The sequence below is a fragment of the Mirounga angustirostris genome, unplaced genomic scaffold, assembly GCF_029215605.1.
Source record: "Mirounga angustirostris isolate CCGP_5_RB_7025 unplaced genomic scaffold, mMirAng1.0.hap1 SCAF_12, whole genome shotgun sequence".
NCBI lineage: Eukaryota > Metazoa > Chordata > Mammalia > Carnivora > Phocidae > Mirounga > Mirounga angustirostris.
Genome location: NW_026991720.1, coordinates 52,525,991 through 52,548,320, shown reverse-complemented (window position 1 = coordinate 52,548,320; position 22,330 = coordinate 52,525,991). Strand labels below are relative to the sequence as shown.

Genomic DNA, 22,330 nt, shown 5'->3' with positions numbered 1-22,330 from the left:
AACTGTCAAATAAACGGATGTTTTTTGAAAAAGGAGAAAACAGATCACAATAAACTAGGCAATTAGACAAAACCGTCAATATTAACTTCTAATTCTGTAAGAGACCTTTCATGTTAAAGGCTCAAAGTGTTAATTAATTCCTCAACCCCTCTGTCAATTAGCCAGCATCTTTGAGCTTGTAAAGCACTTTTATCCCATGGATTAAAACACTGTATCATCGTAATCCTTATTCTAAGAACAATCCAGTCCTCAATTTGCTCTCAGTGTCTGACCACCCGGAATAGGACATAACCAAACATTTACTAAGCAAACCAAACTGCCAAATTGCAAAAGGTGGCTAGATGGACGAGTATGTCTGCCTTGCTCACAGGTGATGGGGAAGAAGTTTCCTAGACTGGGGCTTCTCAAAACTGTGTTTAGGAGCACCTGGGGGATTCGGTTAATGTGTAGATTTGGGTGCAGTGTGGCTGAACGGGGCCCAGGTGACACTGGTGACCACAAAGCCCCAATCCCCCAGCTCTACCTTCTCATTGGGAAGGGCTCACTCTATCTTGGGAAGAGGGCTGAGTCCACACACTAAACATATGGCCAGAGTACCGCTGTGACAATAGTTCATCAGAGCCCCCGACCCGGCCAGCAAGCTACTGTTTCAGTTGCTGGTGATCCCCTTCTCCTCCACCTCCAACTTGATTAAGTTATGCTTCAAATCTCCTTCAACAATCCATCTGCACCAGGGAAAATCCCACTAGGAATAGGGACAAACACTATCCTTAATATCGCCAAAGCCAACAGCATGAGGTGAGGGCCCCTGCGCTGAACTACTCCCCTGGCTTGCTGACCAGGGCTGCAGCAATCCAGCTACCGTACCTAAACCTACAGGACTTAGGGGAGAGCAATGAGGAAGAAAAGGGAGAGATGGAAGGGAGCGATCTGAACACCCAGTTCTTACTCACAGTGTATTTTCAGTCTTGTACTGGATCCAGAAACCATTTGAGTACATGTAGATCTAACTGGAGTTGCAATACGAGGCAGGAACATTGTGATATGGAGGTGATTAGCTACGAGGCCAAGGTGACTGCTATAACAAAACATTAAACATTATCTCAGCTCCAATATTTTGAGCTGAAAATTTGATTTCTCCTGGTCTCCTTCTGTCTCTAGTTGCATTTTTAGCAATTCATTCATGGTACTGCAGACAGAACCCTAATCTCAAATGTAAATGGGGTGATGGTATTTAAAGACTTACTTGAAGTCTCAGAAACCAATATGATTTTTCCTATAGTGCAAAAGGAATAGAAAAGATCTCAAAGTTCTGAAAGTAATTCTCATGTAGGACATGGGGAACACTTCACCTCAATTTACTACCAGACAAAGGAAAATGACTCATCCTAGGCAATCATATTAGCACTTTATCTTTAGACCCAGGGCACTCATCAATCCTTAGATTATGAAAGATGAAGTTCTGGCCCGACCACTGGGAATCTGAAATAGCACAGCACATGCTCTCTCCCCATTCTACTCCCACTGAACCCTAAATGTGTTCTAACTTGGATGGATGGTTCTTTTCCATGAACCTCATTAACGTACATCTCCCAATGCTTTTTTCAATCTATATCCATGGAGACCACATAAAGGAACTGAGAGCAATGACGCATCTTACACACAGCCTTATGTGGTAGCTAAAAAGCATCATAGGAGCCTGTTCACGACTAGACCCAAAGTCATATCCAACGAGTTTTTATTTTTTAAAAATGAAAAAAAAAAAAAGATAGGTTTAAAGTTGATACCATCATCTATTAAAAAAAAAATTAAAAAGGCTCTATGTGAAGTGGTCCAGCCAGGACTGCAACCACTCTTCTCACCTGTCATGTCTAGTTGGCCCGGGCTCTAAACTGAAGGTTCTCAGACATTGGGCTATGAATTGTTTATGGGGGGGTGGGGAGGTGGGGGATCAAGCTTTTTTCAAGAAGTTCATAAGTCCATATATACAAAAACATGCTTTCTCAACAGAATAGATCATGTCTAACCTAGGAATATTTTTCAAAACCTATATATGTACTAATGTGGTTAATTTAATATGGGATTTTCGGGCACATGGGTGGCTCAGTTGATTAAGCATCTGCCTTTGGCTCAGGTCATGATCCTAGGGTCCTGGGATCAAGTCCCACATCAGGCCCCCTCCTCAGAGGGAAGCCTGCTTCTCCCTCTGCCCCTCCCCCTCTGTTTTAGTGTTCTGTATAACTCTCTCTCTCTCAAATAAATAAAATCTTTTAAAAAATTTAATATGGGATTTTAAAGTATTAATTCATTGTAGTTCTTCCAACCTTCCCTCCCACCCTTGCTCAGTGGTGCCTCAGAAAACAGATTCTGCCAAGAGTCTGATTAGAAAGTAGTTGGTAGCCTGGGATAGTGACTAGAAAAGAATATTAAGGAATTATCTAGGGTATGGATAATAGTTACATAGGTGTATATAATAATAAAAAATTCATCAAGCTGTACCCTCAAGAATTGTGCATTTTAAGTCATGTCTCAATGAAAAGGAGGTCTTCTTACTCAAAAAGGTTAGGAATCACTATCCCCCAAATCCAGGCCATGATTTTTTCCCAAATCCACTATCCCCCAAATCCAGGCCATGAATTTTTCCCAACTGTGACAAATGGAAAAAACAGGAATATTATAATGAGTTTGTGATAAAGCTAAATTTAGTTAACTTAATGGAATGTCCTTATTCTGAGAATCTTTCCTACCATTTTTAAGATTTATTTATTTATTTTGGGGGGAAGTTGCAGAGGGAAAGGGAGTCTCAAGCAGACTCCACTCTGAGCCTGAGGCAGGGCTGGATCTCATGACCATGAGATCATGACCTGAGCTGAAACCAAGAGTCAGGGGCTTAACCGACTGTGCCACCCTGGTGCCCCTTTCCTACTTTTTTTGGTGTCATTTATTCTGAGTACTCTTCCTATTCTTTATGGTATATCGCAATCTCGTTTCTGTAAGAAAAAATGATAATAAATTTTTTTTTGTTTTATCTTTATAATTTAGTTTTGGGATTGTTTGGTATGGTAATCCACTTTTGTTTTTTCTTTAAATGGCTCCATGAAATGAGAACATGTGTCCTCAACTTTCTAAGTGACAATTCTCTTAGTGCAGCTATACTTTAAAACTGACCATTTTAGCCCATCCATTTCCTTTTATACCTCTGCCCTTATTCACAAGCCAAGATGGAGAAATGCCAAACGTTTGCCACCTGCCCTTACCCCTCCTTGCAGCGCCCAAGGAGGGGCTCATCCTCCCCTGGCAAGTTAGAGCAGAATTCCCTCTCCCACAGATCTCCCAAGAGTATTTCAAAGAACCTTGATAAGGTCCCTGAAGAAGGTGCCTGGGCTTATTGAAGTCCCAGTGCAGCACATACCCAGTACAAATATATAAAACATCACATTTCAGAGGAAGCAGAGCAGAGACTCTCTCAGGAACCCATCCACTTGCACCTGGAGATTCCATACCCCAACTTCAGAACTAGGAGTCTACTGTCAACAAATATTCAGCTGAGTTTAAGAGAAAAATCACCATCAGTACCCCAAATAAATAAATAAAATAAAATAAAATAAAATAAAATAAAATAAATAAATAAAATACCTTCAAACAAACAAATCCTCCCAGTACTGATACAGCCCAGCTCTTTGTGATCAAGGTTATGATTTCAACACATTTTTTTTTATTATTATTCAAGGAGCATTTTTGACAAGGTGTTAGAAAACTGTGTTACCTGTAAAATCCCTTGAGGTTCACTCTGTCCTTTATCAGGTCAGTTGCCTGAACGATAATAATATTCCTCAATGCTCTTCCTGCACAAGAAGAATTCTCTCCATAAATCTAAATGGAAAAAGACAAATATTCTCCATAAATTTAGAATAATATGACAATTTGTGAGCTGCCAATAGCATACCATATAAAAAAATCATGCCCACGTCCCTAAGTTTAAAAACACTTTAGCCTACGTAGCTACAGACCAACTACTACCCATTTTATTTTTGCTATTGGTCCACTTGTGCTATTAAGCTACAGTAACTATTTTCCAAGTAAACTGCTTTAACTATAAGTAATCTTTTATACCAAGTTTCCAGAATAAAATATGTTTTTTAAAATAGTTTCTATCAATCAGCAAATTGAAGTATATTTATATTACATATTACTCTGCCATATTGATAATGCTTTCATGTAAAAGTCTTGGAAGATGGGAAAATAACATTTTCCTATCTAGTGAACATCTCACTCTGTGATACGATGTGATAGGCTGCTATCTGCTTCACTCTTAAGCTTCACTCAGCTGCAGCGCTCATCGTTAATTCCAAGCATCCTGGTTTCATCTACATCACGATTCCACCTAGCAGATAAAAATTTTACTTAACCTCCTTATTTATCTTCTAATTCACCCATAGGCATCTCTGATTCTTAGAGGATGGAGGGTATTCCTTAGATCTAAAGAGGTCCATGTCCTACTTTATATCCTACCTCCTATCTCTATAATTGGTACCTTCCTCCATAGTGCAATGTTGCTTCACAAAGAAAGCTAAATGAAAATGAACTGTCTTCATGCTCATTAAAATTAATATATGTTGGGAATGCATGCTATATCTGTTTACTTATTTCTTGGTGAACTCTTTCTGCACCTACACTATTTTGCACCTATTGAATATTTTATATCTTCTCTTGAAGCAAACCAACTAATAGTATATTGACTATGACTTGACAGGGAACATTTCAACCCCATCCTTACACTTCCCTAATATTATCACTTCCTAAACACAACCTGATGAGAAAATGTGAAGGGCAGGAAATGATTTTTTAACATGTTGCAACTGTATACAAAGCAAAACAAAACAAAAACTGCACCAAGTCAGATGACAGAAAGTACTACCCTAGGGTGAGGGATGGGCTGAATGGGTGATGGGCATTAAGAAGTCACTTGTCATGATGAATGGATAAAGAAGATGTGGTATAAAAAAAAAAAAAAAAAAAGAAGATGTGGTATATATATACAATGGAATATTATGCAGCCATCAAAAGGAATGAAATCTTGCCATTTGCAACGACGTGGATGGAACTGGAGGGTATTATGCTGAGCAAAATAAGTCAATCAGAGAAAGACATGTATCATATGACCTCACTGATATGAGGAATTTTTAATCTCAGGAAACAAACTGAGGGTTGCTGGAGTGGAGGGTGGGGTGGGAGGGATGGGGTGGCTGGGTGATAGACATTGGGGAGGGTATGTGCTATGGCGAGCACTGTGAATTGCACAAGACTGTTGAATCACAGACCTGTACCTCTGAAACAAATAATGCAATATATGTTAAGAAAAAAAAAAAAGAAGAAGAAGATAGCAGGAGGGGAAGAATGAAGGAGGGGAATCGGAGGGGGAGATGAACCATGAGAGACGATGGACTCTGAAAAACAAACTGAGGGTTCTAGAGGGGAGGGGGGTGGGAGGATGGGCTAGCCTGGTGATGGGTATTAAAGAGGGCACGTTCTGCATGGAGCACTGGGTGTTATACACAAACAATGAATCATGGAACACTACATCAAAAGTTAATGATGTAATGTATGGTGATTAACATAATAAAAAAAATTCTCAAAAAAAAAAAAAAGAAGTCACTTGTCATGATGAGCACTGGGTGTCCTAGGCAAATGATGAATCACTGAATTCTACTCCTGAAGCCATTATTACGCTGTATGTTAACTAACTAGAATTTAAATAAAAATTTGGAAGAAAAGAAAAAGTACTACCCTAAAAGAGGTACAAGTCAGCTCACCCTTGACGGGTCCTGACAAGGTATCAATGTTCATTCACTTAGTTTTTCAAAACTATTTAATGAGCGGCTCTCAGACCCCATTCTAGATTCTGGGGATACAGTAGTGAACAAGGCCAAAAAGTTTCAGACCTCACAACGCTCACAGCCTCCTGTTACTCTTTAGAAAAAAAAAAAAAAAAAGGAACTCTTTGTCAAATTATTTTTAAACACAATGAAGGCTTCCCCATCTTTTTTCAATGAACATAGATATTCTACTAATAGATAACTATAAATATAAATAATGCCCTCTTACACCAAGTTCTTAGTGTAAAATACCCACTATTTTAAAAATACAGCATTTCTATTAAGACAGCAAATTGAAAAACTATATATTTAACTCCACCATATTGATAACACATTCATATAAGGACTTGGGAGATGGGACAGTATTTCTTTTCCTGTCTGATGAACATCTTGTACCATGACACAATGATCAGAGCATTTCAAAGAACTTCAGCTGTGTCATCCCCAGGTGAAGAAGACAGTGTGCCCAGGGGCAGACGGAAAAGCTATAACTAGAGATTTCTACATCAGGATTCATAAATCATTGTTTCAGAAAATGCAGTAAAAGCAAAGAATCATACCTGGGAAGGAGTGTGTTCAAGGTATGGATTGGAAATTCTTCTCGATAGAGTCTATTTTAAAAGAAAGAAGAGGGGAAAAATTAGAACTAAACAAATCTTTGTACCAGCAGGGACAATGTCTGCAATGAGGCAGGTCTAGCAGTTGTCCAAACCAAAAAATGTGATTAAATCTCAAGTCATGGGCCATAAAGGATTCATGTCCTTATTCTCACTCAGTGCAAGCATCTGGTCAACATTCATTCCAATGGGACAGGTTATTCCATCTGAACAGCTCCCAACCGAAAGGTTACAACTTTAAGGAGTACCATGAAAAGATGGAGGTTTTCATACTTGTGATTTTATTCTCCATGTGATTTGATTCTGTTTCTCCTTTTCTTTTCATTTCCTCTTTCACCAACTAACTCAGACACCCATCACTATACATCTACACTGCTGCTTCAGCCTCTCCGTGGATTTCCCTGACCTCTCGTCACGCCCCTGCAAGCCACCCTGCAAACCTCAACTGAACAACTGTCCCCCTGCCTTACAGTGGGTCTCTTACTGCTTAGGTGAGTCCATCCGAACCACCACGGTCTGCCTCCAACAGGTTTCCAGTATTCATTCTCCCTCCACCTCCCTACAGGACAAGATCTCCTCATCAGAAGAGCTCGCCACTCATACCCACCTCTGCTCACACCATTCTCCACACTGGAGAGCCCTCCATCTTTGCTGACGCTTCCCTGAATCCCACCAGACTTTGAAGTCCAGGTTTAGCGGAGTCGCCCCCTGGGTGAAGCTCCTCCCACCTGCCCCGGTCCACTGGGGTTTGTCCCTCTTTGCAGCTCTGTTTTTCTGTACTATTCATGTAGCAGCTTCTGGATGCTCTGCATTGCTGGTCGTCAGTAAGTGTGCATTTGCCCCAACTAAATCCACAAGCTCCTTGAGGGGGTGCTTGCTTTCACAGCATCTAGCATACAACCTTGCACAGAAATGTTTACTTTGCTATTCATTTATTTATAGATATTTACATCTCTGTATCAATTTAGAAAGTATTTGCTGAATGATTTGAATTGTAGGAGCTAATTTTTCATACCTAATGATCCAGTGGGCAGCACCATCACCCACATATGCCTAAGCACAATAGAAAACTATTATCATTTCCCACTGTGGTATGGGGAACAGAAAAGAGAAACTAACATTTACTGAGCTCCCAACCTATGTTTAAAAGCTCTTTACACCTCTATTCCAAGGCTTGCTGTCTTTTGAGATCCCATCGTTTTTAGTCTGCCGCCTCCACTTCTCAAAATCATTGGCTAAACTACAAAACATACCCTGCCAGTCATCGCCTTCCAGCATCTGAACCTTCTACCAAATCTTAATCTAAGGCACAATTCCCATTCTGCATCTTCCCCACTCCACATGGCTCCCCTATTACTTATCTTAGACTGAAAGAAACATACAAACTCTCTCCAGAGATGCCAATTGGTTTACTCTGCTGAAGATTTGCAAAGGCTTCAAAGAAAATGAAATTTACAAAGGTAGACAGGCCATTTTTAATTCCCATGTATTAAAATAAAACATCCACCCACCCCTTCTGGTGTGGTATTATACACACTCCCAATCGGCCCTTCTCAAGCCTTCTGTCGTCTGAGCCTATGTAATATATTCACTTATTGAAATACCAAACAATTTAAAATTTGCATATGCACTAGCTTTATCATTTGAAGATGAATCATCATAAGTGATTTTTCTCCCCCTAAATAGACTTCTAAAAGTCAATATGGCAGGCCAGGACTGACAGTCTTTGTTACTCATCTAATTGCCTGAATCAGCCCAGGAAAGCAACTACTTCACATGATTTAGTTTAAAAAAAAAAAAAAAAAAAAGCTTTCTAGGTAGAAACAAGTTCTCAAGAACTAGGTAGGGGCAAATTCACAAAAGAAAGCAAACCACTTCCTTTCTTTCAGCTGCCAACCTAAATCTGGCTGTCTCCGCACTAGTGTTACACTCACACAATTGTACTTCACAGAAACTTCCCCGTGGATGGCTAGTTTCAAAAGATCGGTAAGGTGAGTAAATAAAGCCATGAGATTCTTCCATGCTGACTAGATAACAGTGACAGATAAGCTACTAGCCCACAGGGAATCGGCAAGGGCAACACAAGAACGGCCTTTTCCAGAACACAACACCTACATTTGTTGTCAGAAACTCCTGTGAAGCGCTCCCTCACCTGGTCCCAGGAGGGCTCTGTTTCACTAACTCTAGGACAGTGGCTCTCAACCTCCGCTGGGCTCCAGGAAACCACAGAGCTCCCTGCAGAACTCAGTAAAGTTCTGATGTGTTAAACTTAAAACAGCTCTCCTAACTATGTGCTTTACAGACCACTTTTTGTTAGTCGTTGGTATTGACCCAAAATAGCAAGTGTCAAAGACCTTGAGAAAAAAGAACATGGAACAGACTATCCACGACCTCGATTTTTAAGAGGTATTAGGAAATTACGTAATCTTTGTCATCAGGAACACGGTAAGGGCCACCTTACAAGAATCTGAGAATCACTGCTCTGAATCACCTCAAGGATTGCTCTCCAGCGTTTACTTGAAAGAGTGTCACAAGAACACCCTTAAAAATGCACCCCTCTCTGTTTCGATATTCTTTCCTAATATGTCATCAGCTGTTTTTGTCCCTTCTTTGAATCCCTTGGTTTTATTTCTCCTCTGAGCATTCCAAGGCTTCATCTAATCCTTCTGGTAGCAACGAACTTCCATTCATTTCTCATTTACAAAGCACCTACTGAGCTCCTTGCCAGGCACTGTGGGAACTTCCAGAAACATACACAAGAATGTGATACTATTCCTCATCTAAATCCATTTATCAGAACACATAGGAGCTAAAGAACATGTTTTAAACCCATGAATTCTTTTACTTGATCTTCATTTCCTATCAATTTACTCTATAATCTTGGATGGCTGTTCCCAGTGATACAGAGTGTCCTCTTTTAAATGGCTCTCACCATAATATTTCATAATAAAATGTCCAGGTGAAATAATGCTTTTTTCCCCCTTTATTTCCAATTTCCTAGAATTACTTCGGCTACATGCAATGATACTTTCATGAAAGACATATATCTACCATAGAGAGAAGACTAGTAACAATACAAATGAAATTAGATTTTAATTCAAATTTATTTCTTCTCCTTTCCATTTTAGTGAACCATGGAAAAGGATTCCCTAAATGATTCTAGGAAAATATTTTTCATATTTTAAACATGTATTAGAAAACTGCAGCCCTTTAATATTCACATATGAACTTCCAGAAACAAACAATGGCATAACTCAAAAGGGTAATTGGTTAGCAATCATGTATTACCTTCATTTTTTTAAAGTTAGGTGTCCACTAAAGTTAAATTATAATGGTCCAAGATGCTGGGTCTGAACCGAGCATAGAACTCATTACAGAGTCAGTGAAAATATCTTACTATACTATATGATAGATTTACAGCACATTTCTTATCAGCTCTTAAAGGGCATGCCTTAATACTCTCCTTAGATTGAATTAAAGTACATAGGTGGCCAAGGGGAGAGAGAAAGGAGAAAGAGTGAATCATTTCAATCCCCACAAAAGTATGACCTCGTCTATTTCAAAGAGGAACCAACAAGAACTACCAAATGTATTGATGCCTTGAGAATTCAGTTCCTGACATGACTTTCTGTCACCTGCAGCCATTGCCCTTTCCCTATTCTGGGCCATCAAGTAGAAGATGAAGACATCACAGTGGAATGAATACACCTGCTTCTCTTACAATCCTAGGAAACCAGCAAGCTTCCGAAGTTACCAGAGGGCCCCTATGTAAAGAGATGACTACCAGCTCAAACAATAAGGGTTGTGATGGAGCAGGCTGTCCAGCAGAGTTCTAAGACTATGAGTCTAAGACTATGAGTCCTTTTTAAGCCCCAGGATACACTTCTAGCTCAATCAGAGCTTGAACAAGGTAAAAGGGACCAAACTCCAGCCTGTATGTGGGCTTGAGAATTACACGGCAACACAAGTTAGGCATTACATAAGCTGGAGCCAACTGCTAAAAGGGAAGCATGGGGCAGGGCGCCACCACTCTCCCCCAAGCTCTGGCTGTGGCTCAGGCCCACCACAATGTCCTCAGGGCTCCAAGGGATGTGCTCCCACCAGTCAGTCACTGCCACAAAGCCATATGTAATAGCACCTTCTCGGCATAGCCTTGCCACACCGTCAGTCATGTTCTCAAAATTGTATTTTTCTACTGCCCAGTGTAGGGTTAAGAAAAATGGAATGAAAGGGAAAGCGGCAGAAATGTTTACTGAGCACCTCCCTTGTCTATAGCACTTTCCCATAATAGTAACTGCACCCATCTATTCTCATTTTTACAGGGACAGAGAAATTAAGAAATTTACTTATATGGGGTTCCTGGGTCGTGCAGTCGGTTAAGCGTCTGCCTCTTAATTTTGGCTCGTGTCATGGTCTCAGGGTTGTGAGATCGAGCCCTGCATCTTGGAATCTGCTTAAGATTCATTCCCTCCCTCTCACTCTGCCTCACTTCCCCCCCACCAGAAAGAAGGAAGGAAGGAAGGAAGAAAGAGAAAGAAAGAAAGAAAAGAAAAGAAAGAGAAAGAAAGGAAAGAAAAGAAAAGAAAGAAAGAAAGAAAGAAAGAAGAAAGAAAGAAAGAAAGAAAGAAAGAAAGAAAGAAAGAAAGAAAGAAAGAAAGAAAAGAAAGAAAGAAAGAAAGAAAGAAAGAAAGAAAGAAAGAAAGAAAGAAAGAAAGAAAGAAATTTACTTAAAGTCCCTGAGTTGGAAAGTTACAGAGCCAGGACTGAAACGAAAGTGACTGATTCCAAAGCCACCACTCTGCTGTAATACACTGCATGCTATTAATTAATAATTGGGTTTCTACATGCCACAGATTGTGCTAAGTATTTTACATGCAACATACCACTTAATCTGTGAAAAACTTCGAGGTAGGTACTATTATTTTTTTTTTTTTTTAAGATTTTATTTATTTGACAGAAAGAGACACAGTGAGAGAGGGAACACAAGCAGGGGAGTGTGAGGGGGAGAAGCAGGCCTCCCGTGGAGCAGGGAGCCCGATGCGGGGCTGGAGCCCGATGCGGGGCTCAATCCCAGGACTCTGGGATCATGACCCGAGCCGAAGGCAGACGCCTAACGACTGAGCCACCCAGGCACCCCAGGTAGGTACTATTATTAATTCTATTCCCCAGATGACAGAACTAGACTTCAAGAGGTTAAAAAATTTACCCAAGTTTGCAGCCCAAGCCCATCTGTAGTTACTACTCCACAGTTGTCATTTATACATTGTGATGATTTAAGAGTAACATGACAAATTGAGTGCATCTCACTGCATTAAGAAGTCACAAACAGCACTAGATCCAGTGATTTTCAGCCCCTGGATATAAATTATGAGCCATCCGAGAAACTGAAGAGAAAAACCCAACAGGAGCTCACGTCCCACCCCCAGACCACAGAATTAGAACCTCTAGGAGTGGGACCTGGGCGGTTTCTGCCAAGTTCCCCAGGTGGTTCTAATGGGTAACCACTGTACAAATCAGTGGTTGGAATTGGCAGCTTGAACCTCTCATCATCCACTTCAGCTATGAGACCTGGAGAACTCTTCAAACTGCCTCCTTCACAGGCCCCGCTGAGTTCAGAACCTAGTACAGATACAAGTCCTTTGACCGAAAGCACTGGGATCTGTGGCTGAGCTTCTAAGTCTGCCTCGTGTAAAACAAAGGGCCAGTGTTTCTGGAAATCCCACCTCGTCCCTGTTTGTGTTATGTGTTTTATTTTTACCCCATCCCAGACACAGCCCTAAGCCAAGGTACCTTCGTGTCTGCAGAAAAGGAAGAAGCTACATACTTTCTGAAAAGTCATACCCTTTTAATGGCATTCACAGCATTAAACTTAGTTTTTACTTCCCATTAGTAAAGGACGCTCTTCTAGTATAAACATGTTTGCCTCACTTAAAAGCTAAAGTAGAAAACTGAAGTGGGTTCTAGGAATACTTACAAATATTTCAAAATCTTGCCGGCCTACCAAAATAAATCAGCAAGAACCAGCAGGTTTTGGGGAAATATACAAAATAGGTACAACAGAAACAAACTCCAACATGTCATCAACTTTTTACTCAGTTCTTGAGAAAATCTTTCTTCTTGCTGCGTTTACAAGCAAGACAATAGTTCTGCCTAACACAGTGGGCTTTTCTGGTTAATGCAATCACAGAAAAGACTAAAATTTAGGAATCAAGTCACTAAAGATTTTAGAATAGTTAAATTAGCAAGCTTACTTACCTCCACTCGTCACTGGATTCCCTACTTGTATTAATATCAACCCACCCAGTCACACCTGGACTCCAAGATGAACCCTTTCCACAGCCACCAACATGAAGATATTCCCACCGAGACACTCTGAGCAGCAAAATAATCAAAGAACTGCACTACAACCCATGGAATAAATATCCATGAGTCCATACTGATATAAATGATTCAATTAATAAATGTTGGGCCAAGCAGGCTGGAGGGAGTGGGGATCTTATCAGAATTCCAATTACTAAATTCAGGAGGAGGAAAACAAGATCTTCCCTACAGATCTTATCAGAATTCCAATTACTAAATTCAAGAGGAGGAAAACAAGATCACCGTTAGGCAAATACCACAGTACTAAATATCGCAGACAAAAAAGAAAGAAAGAAATCAGCGGATACTGAAATTAGTGGACACAAGGGTGATATACAGACTATCTGCTCAGTGTCAAAGTGGCTTCTCACAAGATAGTAAGTACGGAGAAAAGAGTCACTTTTCAGTGGAGTATAGCAGATCTCACCCTAATTAAGTGATAAAAGCTATCGCCAATCATGAGACACGTTGACATCATCTGCCCGCTGAAAGGATACAATGAGGAAGGCACTTTTATGGCATTTTTGTAAAACTGTGTACCTGAATTCAATGAGAAAACAGACAACTCCAAATCGAGGGGCATTCTTCAATGTAAGTAAGCCTTTAACTCTGCAAAAATTGTCAAGGCTCTGAAGGACCAAGAAATACTGAGGGGCTCTCCCCAGGTTGGAGAGGACAAAAGGAAACGCAATGAAAGGCCATGTGTGATTCTGAACTAGGTTAAGGACCTTGGTGGGACAATGGGCAAACTCCGAATGAGGTCTATATTTGAGTTAATTGACTATGAATGCTGTTTTTGTCAAGTGTACTGTGGTTACATAAAATGTTAACATTTGGGGAAGCTGGATGAAGGTTTTAAGAGGACTCTGTACTATTTGTGAAACTTGTGAGTCTGAATTTATTTCAAGAGGAAAAGTTAAAAAAAAAAAAGTAATGGCCTCTTTCCTCCCCACAAATAAAATTTCAAAAAAAAATCAAATATTATTTCAAAATAAACCATCTATTTTTTTGCTAAATGCTGCGTGGCCCTTACCATGACATTATCTCGGGCTGCAAAACAGAATGACCCTACTTGCCGCCCTGCACACTCTGACCTCTAGAACAAATCAGATTTATCTCCCTAAAACATCTTTTTACATATCACCTTGTTTGTTTTTTAAATAAAATATCTATTTAAAAAATACAGTTTGGTCTCACTGAGTGCTCACAACGTGCCCAGCGGATGATACTCTCAATGATACCCTGCCACACTTCTGTCCTAGATATGCTCTGCTCTAGTCAGGCAGACTGTCCAATTTTTACTATGCGAACGGTACACATTCTCACCTCTGTATCCAAGCCCTGGCCATCACCTCTGCTCCCTGCATTTCTCTACGTTTCCATACCCTGCTCTTCCTGAGATCCACGCAAATGCTGCATGAAGCCCCCTCCAGGCCCAAGCCGCCCATGACTAATCTGTTCCCCAAACACTCTAACACTTGTCTTTCTCTGCCACTAGGATATAATGCCTCCTGCCGGCTCTCCTCAGCCAGCCTTGTAACCCCCCGGTATTTACTGGTCCCTTCTGTAAATCAAGGCCCTTCTATGGTGTGTAGCAGGGGATGACCACCCAGTGGTGACTTTTCCCCTTGTCACAGTACCTGATGTTCCAGACTTTCAGGCCAAGTGGCAAACGTGCTATTACCACCTCAAAATCCATGAAACCCATTGCCACCTCTGCCATACCACCACCGCCCTTCCTTTTTTTTTTTTTTTAAGATTTTATTTATTTATTTGACAGAGAGAGAACAAGCAAGGGGAACAGCAGAGGGAGAGGGAGAAGCAGGCTCCCCGCTGAGCAGGGAGCCCGATGCGGGACTCGATCCCAGGACCCTGAGATCATGACCTGAGCTGAAGGCAGGTGCTTAACCGACTGAGCCACCCAGGCACACCCCACCCCCACTTTTTTTTTTTTAAGATTTTATTTATTTATTTGATGGGGGTGGGAGAAGGGGGAGAGAGAGAGAGACCACTACCCTTCCTTTCTCTTATTTCTCAATTCTGTTTTAAATGGTCGAGTATGCAGCAAGAGTATATACATAGTTTATTTCTATACACTGAATTATTTATGTGCTCATTTTAAAACTTAAAGATACATTTGAATACTAATTGTTTCTTTGTAGTGAGAAACACTTCCATGAAGTCACTTTGTGTGGGGTCTTCAAGAGGAAAAAAAACGTTCACTTTCCTTCTATGTTACTGGCAAGTCAGAAATGTGCCAAAGAAACACACCCTGGAGCAGCCACCTTTCTTTCCTTCCTTGGCTCTGGGAATAAATTAGTCTCTTCAATGTTTCTTCGTAATTTGTATATAAAAATTTTTGAAAGCTATAAAGGTGATAATGTTGTCTTCCAGCAGAAGGAAGATTTAGAAAACTAGATCTAGATTTTCTTTCTCAATTACTCATATAAGACATATGAACAACCTCAGAAATACAGCACCAGAAAAGACATCCTGAGGTCACCTGGCCTACTCCACAGCCTTCATCTACACTCTGAGTCACGTGGGAATCTGGATCAGGAGTCTATAAACTACAGCCCACAGATCAAACCCAGCTGCCACCTGTTTTTCATAAAGTTTTATTGGAACACAGATGCTTCCATTTGTTTGCATATGGTCTCTGGCTATTTTCTTGCCAAAAATATTTACTATACAGCACTTCACAAAAAAAGCTTACCAACCCTGGTCTAGATTATCAATTTTTTTTTAAAGATTTTATTTATTTATTTGACAGAGAGAGAGGGAACACAAGCAGGGGAGTGGGAGAGTGAGAAGCAGGCTTCCCGCGGAGCAGGGAGCCCCATGCAGGGCTTGATTCCAGGACCCTGAGATCACGACCCGAGCCGAAGGCAGTTGCTTAAGCGACTGAGCCACCCAGGCGCCCCTAGATTATCAAATTTTACAGAACAGGAGTTACTCTATAAAATCCCTAGCAGTACATTCCCGTGCTCAATTAGTTATTGATGAGAATTTCTTTCCCTCTTGAGCCACATTATCTCCCACTGCCATTGGAAGATTATTTGCTCCAAAAATGTTTAAGGCACATTTCCATCTTCACTTACATGTCACATAAAAGCAAGAAACAGGTCAAGACAATTTTTGGCTCCCAAGATTAAAACAAACAAAAAAGGAGCAATTAGTTTCACAAACTCCCCCTTCTAAATTAGGAACTTCTAACCTTTACCATAATGTAGACAAGTTTAGACTTCACAAAACTAATGCCAATGGGTCAAATATACAAAAGTACCAGTAAATGCAAGAACATCCTGTTTCAAATATCTGAATCTTGCACACAGTAGTCTCTCTGCTTGGAATGACTTCCTCCTCATACATTTAAATTTTCATTGAGTTTATGTTAAAATGTATTCATATGCTCAATACTCCCCTCTTAGAGCTTCTTATGTACTTTCAAAGTATTTTAGATTCCAGATACTTATTAACATTTGGATTCCCCCTAATTCATTATAAGAATCTTAAAGGTAAGGTCTATATTTTACTCATATATATAAATATCCATAATATCTAATATGATTCATTGCACAGTTAATCCTCACTGAATGCTTGTCAAGGAAAAACAAATCCAGCTCTGATAATACCTTCCTTAAACCCTCCCCCCTTCGGGAATTTACAGCTCCTTCCTCCATGCCCTGCACCACCTTCTCCTGGGACCCAAGCCTTGTGTGGTGGTTATGAGCAGAGCTCTGAATTTATGTGGCTTAGATTCAAAGCCCATCTGTATTATGTGTCCTTGAACAAGTTATTTAAACTTCTTTCTGCCTCTCTTTCACGTCTTTAAATGGGAGAAATAAAATCTACTCATAAGGTTGTTGTAAGGCTTAAATGACTTAAAACAGTGGTTCTCAAACTTTATGCATCTGGAGGGCTTATGAAACGAGATTGCTAGGTCCCATCCCCAGAAGTTTTGGGTTCAGGAGGTCTGGCGTGCCTATGAATCTGCATTTCTAATAAGCTCCTAGAGGATGTTAATGCTGATACACTACACCTGGAGAACCACTGGCTTAAAATATGTATAGAGTTTAAAAATAAAAAATGTATTTATTTATTTGACAGAGAGTGCGCACAAGCAGGGGGAGCAGCAGAGAGAGAGGGAGAAGCAGATTCTCCACCGAGCAAGGAGCCCGATGTGGGGCTTGATCCCAGGACCCTGGGATCATAACCTGAGCCGAAGGCAGATGCTCAACTGACTGAGCTAAGCAGGGGCCCCAAATATGTGAAGAGTTTAGAACAGTGCCTGCTGTATAGTGAGTGTTAACTAGTGTTGTTGAGCACTCAGCAAACTATTATTACCATGTCCATGAATGTGGGTCTCTCCTACTACACTGTAAGCTTCTCAAGGGACAGGACGGTATGTTTTTCATCCACATCCTTAGGTCAGGACAGAGTGCCTATGACAAAGGAACACGAGTAGAGCACTGACAGAATTCTCTGCCTCTCACCCAAGGATCTCCCTGGTTGGAAAAGAAAATAGGATTTGTGGGGAAGAAAATTCTCCCACTGGCAACATTCCCAGGGGTTTCACATCACACATGACTCATGAGGGTTAGGTCCCATATCCCATACTTGGGAGTCTGCAAGAGCAAACTCATAATCAGTGAGCTTTTACAAGGCTCTTGAGACCAGATCTGTTCCCAAATGGGTGCAGAGTTTCTATGGGTTCTGTCAATGATAATCACCTGCCGCTACTTCTGTTTAAGACTCTAGGTACAGTCAGGGCACCTGGGTGGCTCAGTCGGTTAAGCACCCTACTCTTGAGTTCAGCTCAGACCATGATCTCAGGGTCATGAGATGGAGCCCAGCGCCATGCCTGAGCCCAAGCCGAGCCAGGTGTGGAGTCTGCTTAAGATTTTCTCTCTCCCTCTCTGCCGTCCCTCTCCCCCCACACTACCTCATGCGCTCTCTCTCTAAACACACACACACAAACCCTCTAGGTATAGTCAATTCTTTTTTTTTTTTAAAGATTTTATTTATTTATTTGACAGAGAGAGAGATAGCAAGAGCAGGAACACAAGCAGGGGGAATGAGAGAGGGAGAAGCAGGCCTCCCGCCGAGCAGGGAGCCCGATGTGGGACTCGATCCCAGGACCCCGGGATCATGACCCGAGCTGAAGGCAGACACTCAATGACTGAGCCACCCAGGTGCCCCGTAGGTATAGTCAATTCTTATACAAACAAGAATTTCATCTGGACACTGCCAAGTGGAAATCCTGTCATTCATTCGAAAGTTATACCTTTCTGGTCATTAACGACTTACCTTCTTTAGCATTCCCAAATCTTTGAGTTAATAACAGATTTTAGAATTGGAGAGAATATTTACCTAGCAGTCTACAATTTCACATATGCAGCTTACAAAGTTCAGGACACTTGCAACGCTAGGGTTAGGACACAGATCCTTTGCAATTTCACAAACAATCCTAACAGCAGCACTGTGACCCCCTGTGCAGACCTTTGGTATCAGGCAAGATCATTTTTCTAGCTCCCCGAAGTCATTGAAAGCAGCTGGGAACAACTGCTGCTTATCGTGTGTAATTCCAGTTTGAAGAATCATTCTCTTGATGGTCGTAGAACAGTGTCATCTCATCGGTCAACAGCTTACCATTTGCCACCACGAGCAGGCCTGTGCCCTCCTTCTCTTCAGGCTCTGAATGCCCAGAGAATGTGAGCTTATTTGGCCTTCACTTATTGCACAAGCACTCAGCGGGCACTTGATTCTTACAGGCTTGTGAAACTTTATCTTGGGTCACACGTCCTCCTTCCGCTCATGTCCTTGACTTTTTTAAAATCTGAGGTCGACTGAAGGCTCACTGTAGAGCCACGCCAGCTTCTTTCACTTCCTTCTACTTCTCCAACACCTTCTACCAATAATACTACAGAATCGGAATTCCACTCCCATCTTGAGCATCTTTCCTTTTAGTGTTTCCAGCTATGATACTCTATCACTTCTCTTAATCTGTTAAAATCCGATTCCACGAAGCGCAGCGTTCCCGCAGGGCCCCTTCTCTAAAGCAGACCGAGGCTGGGCAGGCTTGTGCCACACTCTGCAGCCACTGGGTTTATTGTCCTGATTGTAAGCACACACCTGCTCATCCCTGGACCCTGACTGACATGTCCTTCTACCTCCACTGAATCTCCCTACTAAATTATTTCTTCTAACCTGTCTACACATCTTTTCCTTTCTCTAGTAAGTCATCGTAAAGAGTCCTTCTTCAAACTGTTTCCCTCCTCCCCCAACTTTCTACTCTGGCACAAAGGCCCACTCCAGTCCTGGCCAACATAACCAGTGATCCTTCAGCCAGGACAAGAAAGACAGACCTTACCCCGCAGGTCACCGGGGCAGTGTTTAGATGTTCTGGAACTCAAGGTGATCTTGAGTTCTCGGGGCTCCCCCTAGAAATCCCCCTTCCACCATTGCAGACATCAGCAACGTCCCATTAGTTCTCCTGGCTCATGACGGGCCTCCCAGTAGAACCTTCTGGAATGCTAATGACAACCACCTGGCAAGTATTATCTTCCTCAGGTCTCATCTCAGCTAATCTCAGATGCTACTAATCAACAGGTATCTACATTCTTCCACCAAGTGTGGTCTGTGGCGCAGACCTGAGCACTTCTGGGAAATAGAGATCCTCAGGCTCCACCCCACACCAATGCAGTCAGACAAGGCTTTACAAGATCCCCAGGTGAATCATATCACAGTAAAGATCAAAGAGGTTTCACCTATACTACCTAGATACAAAATCCTGCTTCTGCTACACATGTTTCTGAATCATAAAAAGCCCTTGAAGGTATCAACAGAGGTCCTCCTAAAAAAGGATTATATGGGCAAAACGAGTTTTGAAGATGTTGCTTATTCTATTCTCCCTCCTTAAAGATGAAAAAAATGCACTTAAGGATATTGGAGATGTTACAAAACTCCTGCAGTAATCCCACGTTTCTCAAACATATCTGGCCAAGGAATCTAAAAAATTTATTTCTATAAACATCTGTTACCATCTCAAAGCACGTTATTGGTGCAAATGGAAAGCAGTAAATTAAGAAGCCTGCTCCAAAGAATAAGCACCTCCATTCGACAAAGCACGGCACTTACTCCTCTGGCTTATATAACAATGACTTTTAAGTACAGATATTAATGAAGTTCAATAGATGTTGCCTCCTACCTTCATGGTTGAGGAGGTCAAGCAGAGACCAGCCTTGGCAGGACGCTATACAACCTAGATGAACAAGAAGGGAAAGAGGCCAAACACCAGAGCTACCAAATCCCCCACTTAAACCAGCCTGTGATGCCCGCAAACTTTCTGGACATACCTTCCCTCTTCTCTTTACTGTTTTCACCATCTAAGAGGAAAAAGTCACATCAGATTCCAATTTACTTGAATTCTGCTATAAAAAATCCAAAAGCGGGGTGTCTGGGTGGCTCAGTCGGTTAGGCATCTGCCTTCGGCCCAGGTCATGATCCCAGGATCCTGGGATGGAGCCCCTGCATCGGGCTCCCTGCTCAGCGGGGAGTCTGCTTCTCCCTCTCGCTCTGCCTCTCCCCCCACCACTTGTGCTCTCTCTTGCTCTCTGACAAATAAATAAATAACTTCTTTTAAAAAATTTTTAAAAATAAAAATTTAAAAAAAAGATCCAAAAGCAACTTCAAGGTTTTTGTGTTCACCCCTCCTCTTTCAGCATAATTACTGTAAGAGGTACCTTCATAAGGGGTTCCATTTTCAGAACTCCCTCAATTTTTAATCAAACTTCATCTTAAAGACCTACAACTGTACTCTTTCTGCTTTCTATCTGTATGAAATTGGGTAACAAATGTATTATCTTCGCTAACTTCATTTAGCTCAGCTAGACTCAATCACAACCCTAATTTTTTAAGAGGCCCCTTTCAAAGTATGTTAACACTCATAATCTGTTTCTAGATGAAAGATCAAAAGCTAGTAATGTGCCCTACATTCCAAAAGTGGGTGACTGAGGAATTAACCAACACTACATGTATGAATGATAGAGGGAAGACCTTTTGTCAGGGTGTTTTTACCACTCAAAAGGGTTTTACAGTCCTTGCTTATCTAGAAACACCATGCCCCCCCTCTACTGCCCATGCTCCTAGTCTTCCTCCGCCCACATTCTTTCCTTCCCTTCCTACTCCAGGTACATGATGAAATATTATGCAGCCATACAAATAGTTTAACGAACTTGTAATACACAGAAGTATTTTGGTGAAAAGTGAAAAAAAAAAGTAAAACTGAATAAACAGTAAAGGTCAAATACACTTAAAAACCAAATAGAGAGGCACCTGGCTGGCTCAGTCGATGGAGTGTGCGACTCTTGATCTCAGAGTTGTGAGTTCAAGCCCCACGTTGGGTGTAGAGATTACTGAAAAATAAAATCTTTAAAAAAAAACAAATAGAAAGGAATATGCCAACATATTTCCAATAGTAATGTAATAGATTACTATTAGTAATAGTCATGGTAGAATTTTGTTTCTTTCCAAACTTCCCATTTTTCTATATTAAATATATTACTTTTATAACCAGGAAAAAAGCTGCTGTAAAAGATAAAATCTCCACTTATACCATTATCCTCCACCTCCAACTCTATAAAGGAAAGGCCAGGTTACACAGATGAAGATGGTGACTCTTCATAAATAAATTAAGAACATAACTACAGTCAGAAAGAAATCCAAACTTAAGTTAGCTCTAACCAAAGTATATTCACGGGTTTGAGGAGAGTGAGATAAACTGTGGTAAAGACCCAAAAAGATAGGATGGAGTTAAAGATTCTGCTGGAAGGATGTTTTTACCCATTTCCCCTTTCTGCTTATGGATCCCCATCTCTGCCTGCCCTAAAAAGAGAGGAGCATGGGAGAGGCACATGGAGGTTAAGCAGAAGGAGCCCTCTGTGACAGAAGACAGTGAGAGACTACAGTGGGATCATCTCAAACAGCACAGCAAGACAAGATGGGGCAGGCCTTCCGTTTCTAAGTGCCCTTGGTGGGCAAAGGGTATCAATTTCCTCTGCCCAAAGTTCCTACTCTAATTAATAACGTCAGTGTTCAGAGTATCTGTTTTGTGGACATTTGCTCAAGTTTCTAGGATCACTTTCTCTTGCCATTAACCTCTGAATACTCAGAACTAACAACATCTAAAGAAAAAAATTCAGGAAGTAAATACCCAAAGTCAAATATCAATAATTTCTGGGTTGCCCATGTTTGAACTTGTCTGTACACAGCCTGGTTAGATATCAGCTTCCAAGGGAAGAATGTGAGACACTCAATGGACTATGCTCAGATGAATACATTTAATACATGATATGAAGCCACACGGTCAATGTACTTTCTAATAAAATCTAAACTCTCTCTCTGTCCCAGAGAACAGGTACTGCATTCACTGCTCTCAGATACGAAACTGCACATTAATTTTTTTAATTAATCATG

The 22,330-nt window shown here is 41.1% G+C and overlaps 1 protein-coding gene across 3 annotated transcripts in view; it reads right to left on the bottom strand.

Annotated features, from left to right (window-relative positions):
• Nucleotides 1–22,330, bottom strand: part of RAPGEF5 (Rap guanine nucleotide exchange factor 5) — a 230,985-nt gene that overhangs the window by 186,074 nt on the left and 22,581 nt on the right. The window contains exons 2-3 of one of the 3 annotated variants that reach the window (XM_064575177.1): nucleotides 6,437–6,487; nucleotides 3,767–3,873 (exon numbers count right to left, since the gene is read on the bottom strand). In XM_064575177.1, coding sequence (XP_064431247.1) covers nucleotides 3,767–3,873; nucleotides 6,437–6,487 — 158 coding nt within the window. Of the gene's footprint in view, nucleotides 1–953; nucleotides 1,079–3,766; nucleotides 3,874–6,436; nucleotides 6,488–22,330 lie in introns of those variants that run through there. The other 2 variants (XM_064575178.1, XM_064575179.1) reach the window with 2 other exon arrangements.